Here is a 4,343-nt window from a genome sequence, read left to right on the forward strand (position 1 = left end):
CCTGCTTTGCTGTTAGCTTCAAGACTGGGGACATTAATGTATTCACCAGACTTTGTCCTCAGACCACCGTTTCCTGTAATTACAGTGCCTTCTCTCTCCCTGTCCTGGCCTGACTGTACAGTGCTTAGAGGAGGGGCAGTGTGAACAAGAGGCGGAGAAATGGTACAATTTTAGCACCCAAAAAAGCAGCACAAGCAGCGAGTGCATCAGGAGCCCACCACCTGGTAACATGCTTACCCATGATTCAGAGTGTCACCAAAGGCACCGAAATAACTGTGGACTCCACTCTGAAAGAGGTACTATTATTTATTATAGCCATGGAGAGCCACCTAGAGATGCAGACAGCCGCATCTACCTTCCCTCAGGGGACAGATACACTACTATACTTGTCATGTAAGTCAGCTACATTGTCACTGGACACCCGGATCCAGCCATCCTCCCGCACGTGGTAGAGGTTGACTGCCCCTCCAGAGTAGGCATCTCTGTAGGTGGCTTGGTAGATGGCTCGGCGGGCCAGGTCATAGGCCTCCTCCACTTTCAGGTCATAGGAGTAGCCTCGATCCATAACGCCGTAAGCATACACGGAGCCAGAGCCCACTGAGAAGGCGGTCCCAGAGATCCTGTTCCCCTCGCTGTCAACGTAGTAGAGGCCTGAGGTGAGCAGGGAACGAGAAAAAAGACATCATTTTTTTGTTATTTTAGTCATCTGCCAAGATGTTTTTATTTTCCTTAATAGAGATATAGATCTACAACAGAATACACCTCTCTTTCTTTCTTTCTCTCTCTCTCTCTCACACACACACACACACACACACACCACCCCGCCCCGCCCCGCCCCCACAAAAATAGGATCTCCTCAGGAGGCAGAGGCAGGCGGATTTCTGAGTTCGAGGCCAGTCTGGTCTACAAAGTGAGTTCTAGGACAGCCAGGGCTACACAGAGAAACCCTGTCTCAAAAAAACAAAAAAAAAACAAAAAAAACAAAACAAACAAACAAACAAACAAACAAAACAAAACAAAAACAAAAACGAATCTCAGCACACTTGGGAGGTGGGGGCAGGAGGATCAGGAGTTAAAGGCTAGGCTTGACTATGTATTAACTTTGAGGTCAGCCTGGGCTACATAAAACCCTGTCTCAAAATAAAACGGGCTAGAAAGCTTCCTTGGCAGTTAGGAGCACTCGTTGTTCTTGTCTAGGACCCAGGTTCAGTTCCCAGTATACACGGGGTGGCTCGCAACTGTCTGTAACTCCAGTTTCTGGGGATGCAATACCCTCTTCTGTCCTCTGTGGGTACCAGACATGTAAGTGGTATACACACATATATACATGCAAACACTTATATATGCATACAGGAACTCACAAAGCAAGAAGTCAGAGAAAGACAGAGTCAAATTTATCCTGAGATTTCCAGATTCCAGAGCACCATACCACCCATCTCTCCTCACAGTATGCTAACCGTCCCTCCTGCTCTCTCGGCAACTCAAGCATGCTGGCCAAGTCAAGCACAGGACTTCAGGAATGGTGGGAGATAACACTTAAAAAATAACCCCAGGGCTGCAAGAGTTAACTTCTTTTAGGTCCAAAAAGAAATGAAACAGAAATGACAACGCTATAGCCTAGCGTTGTCACCCAACACAGTGGCTAGCGACTGCATGAAACTGACTTCAACACTTGAAATGGTACTACCGCCAAGTACTGAGAAATAATTTGGGCATTTTATATAAAATTAACTATACACCAACTCCACTAGTTTTACTGACTTCTGAGCTACAATGTCTCTGTGTGCTCCAGGCTGTCCTTCTGCCATACAGCTTAGGCTGGCCTCCAACTCTTGACCCTCCCTAGTGCTCTAGGGTCACAGTTGTGTATCACTTGGCTTATTTATTTTTTTTACAATGAGGGCCAGTGAGGTGAGTCAGCATATAATTGTTGCTTACCACCAGGCCTGATGTCCTGAGCCCGACCCACAGAACAAGAGAACCAACTCGAACAAGTTATCCTCTGAACTGCAGATATGCTGTGGGATGTCTTTGTTCACACATACACACACAAATAAATAATTTAACTTAAAATTTAAAAGGGGGGCTGGGGAGATGGCCCCCAGGGCAGGGGGAAGGAGGACAGGCCACTCTTGCCAAGGACCTGGGTTTAGCTCTGAGCACCCACGTGTGGCTCACAACCATCAGTAACTGTATTCTAGAGGATCCAATGCCCTCTCTGGCCTCTTCAGGCACCATGAATGCACTGTGGTGCACAGTCATACATGCAGACAAAACAACCATGCATAGAAAAGAGCACATTTTTTTTTTCTTTTGTTTTTTCGAGACAGGGTTTCTCTGTATAGCCCTGGCTGTCCTGGAACTCACTTTGTAGACCAGGCTGGCCTCGAACTCAGAAATCTGCCTGCCTCTGCCTCCAATGTGCTGGGACTAAAGGCGTGCGCCACCACACCCGGCTAGAACACAATTTTTAAAGTTTACAATTCCCCAGTACAAATGTTTTCTAGTCCTTATTATTGCATAGGAAAGAAGGAAAGCTGTTGTGCCAGACATTGTACCAATTGCTCGATGTGCACCACACTTAACTGCTGCTATGGTTCACTCAACCAGTTCCCAGATGAAGAAACAGGCTAAGGTCAACTGACTAAGCAGTGAGTGACACAGCAAGTCTAACTCTATGCTCTTTCCTATTCCATACAAGGCCTTCTTTGGAAAGGGAAGGAAGAGCTGAGAACCTAAAAACGCATCCATTCCCAGCACCCGTTAAAAGCCCTCAATTCTCCCATCCATTTAACCCCTCCCCACCATGGCTCATAGGACCGCCACACAACTCACCAGGGCCTCTCTTATCCCAGCCACAGATCATGGTGCCCATGGACAGCCCCATGCCTTTGTACTGATACACCATGTTAGCGAGCAGTTTGGAGGCTGCTGCGACCGAGATGCGTTCCTTATTGCGAAGCTCATAGATTCGACACTGCCGAGCCAACAACCGCTCCCAGAAGCTGCAATCCGCTGCACCCCCAGCCATGGTGCCCAGAAGGTACGGGTTGATCTCTATCACTTTCTTCACCGTCTGGGAAGCAATGTAAGCACCTGCGGTGGCCCGGGAATCCGCTGCAACAATGACTCCATGGAGAAACTAGTTAAGGTCAGAGAAAACAAAAAGAGAGGCCCGTAAGACCACAAATACTCCCCATACTTTATTTTTGTATAAATACAGAAAGATAACCTGGCTTTGCATCTTTTTGGATTTTGGAATCGACTTCTTTTTTTTTCCGAGACAGGGTTTCTCTGTATAGTCCTGGCTGTCCTGGAACTCACTCTGTAGACCAGGCTGGCCTCGAACTCAGAAATCTGCCTGCCTCTGCCTCCCATGTGCTGGGACTAAAGGCATGCACCACCCCTACCCGGCGTAATCGACTTCTTATGTTAAATGTCATCCGGGTTTAACAGCAGTTCCTGATTTATGAATAGCCCTTTTACTCACTTTAAATATGAAGTAGCAAGTTTAATGAAATAAAGACACCCTAAGGGGACTGGAGAGAGAGCTCAGTGGTTAAGAACACTGGCTGCTCTTCAGAGGTTCGGTTCCCAGTGCTCACAGGGTCTGCAACCCCAGTCCCAAGGAACACGACGCCCTCTTTTGGCGCCTGCGAGCACGACACACGTGGTGTATATACATAAAGGCAAAACACAAAAAATAAGAATAAATCTTTAAAGACTAGACTAAGATCCAGAGCTAGTTATTGTAGGGCTGGAACAGGGACCCTAACTGTTCGGTACCCACTTCGATAGCCCCTGGACTTCATCAAGCTCAGTTTATACAAACTTTGGTGAACCGCGACAATGGCTTCCTCTCCCCCACCCCCCACCCCCGCCACGGTCCGCTGTTCCCAGGTAGGGCTCCTGAATAGGGGCAAACTGGGGTCGCCTAGGAGCCAACCCACGCTGTCCGTCTCCTTCCCTCACCGCCCCCACCTCCGCCCACCTCTCCTTTCTTAAGGTTACGAGACAGTGAACCCGCCAAGGGTCGGGAGGAGGGGACCGAACCTCCGCCCGACCCGGTTCCGGCTGGGATGCCGGAGAAGCGCGAGCTGTCTGAGCACCTTGAAGGCCAGGGTGGTGGTTCCGTGAAGCATTTCGATTCGCGGCTCCTCCGGGACGCCCCAGCTCGGCGCGGCTAAGCTCAGCCCATCACCAGGACTCCCCGGACCCAAGTCCAGCAGATCTGCACCACCTCCGAGCCCAAAAAACCCGTGCTGATTCACCGGCATCGGCCGCTGCAACACGCTAGCCAGCGCCATGTTTAGCAAGGGCAACAGGAACTGCCACAAGATTGG

The 4,343-nt window shown here is 49.3% G+C and overlaps 1 protein-coding gene across 1 annotated transcript; it reads right to left on the reverse strand.

The window, feature by feature from the left end:
* Positions 1–288: 288 nt before the first annotated feature.
* On the reverse strand, positions 289–4,343 carry Psmb5 (proteasome 20S subunit beta 5). The gene is made up of 3 exons (XM_021181814.3): positions 4,110–4,343; positions 2,836–3,142; positions 289–651 (listed from the first exon to the last, which is right to left on the reverse strand). Exons 1-3 carry the CDS (start codon positions 4,305–4,307, stop codon positions 362–364), a joined length of 795 nt encoding a protein of 264 aa, XP_021037473.1. The 5' UTR covers positions 4,308–4,343; the 3' UTR covers positions 289–361.

This window comes from Mus caroli, unplaced genomic scaffold (genome assembly GCF_978045245.1).
Source record: "Mus caroli unplaced genomic scaffold, Mus_caroli_1 scaffold_12, whole genome shotgun sequence".
NCBI classification, from domain to species: Eukaryota; Metazoa; Chordata; class Mammalia; order Rodentia; family Muridae; genus Mus; species Mus caroli.

What these genes read in the sequence shown, in the direction of transcription:
- Psmb5 (XM_021181814.3), bottom strand. Translation starts at nt 4,307, where the DNA reads ATGGCGCTGGCTAGCGTGTTGCAGCGGCCGATGCCGGTGAATCAGCAC. An exon ending in CCACCACCCTGGCCTTCAAG is followed by an intron (nt 3,143 to 4,109) that starts GTGCTCAGACAG and finishes GACCTTAACTAG; the next exon opens with TTTCTCCATGGAGTCATTGT. An exon ending in CTGGGATAAGAGAGGCCCTG is followed by an intron (nt 652 to 2,835) that starts GTGAGTTGTGTG and finishes TGCTCACCTCAG; the next exon opens with GCCTCTACTACGTTGACAGC.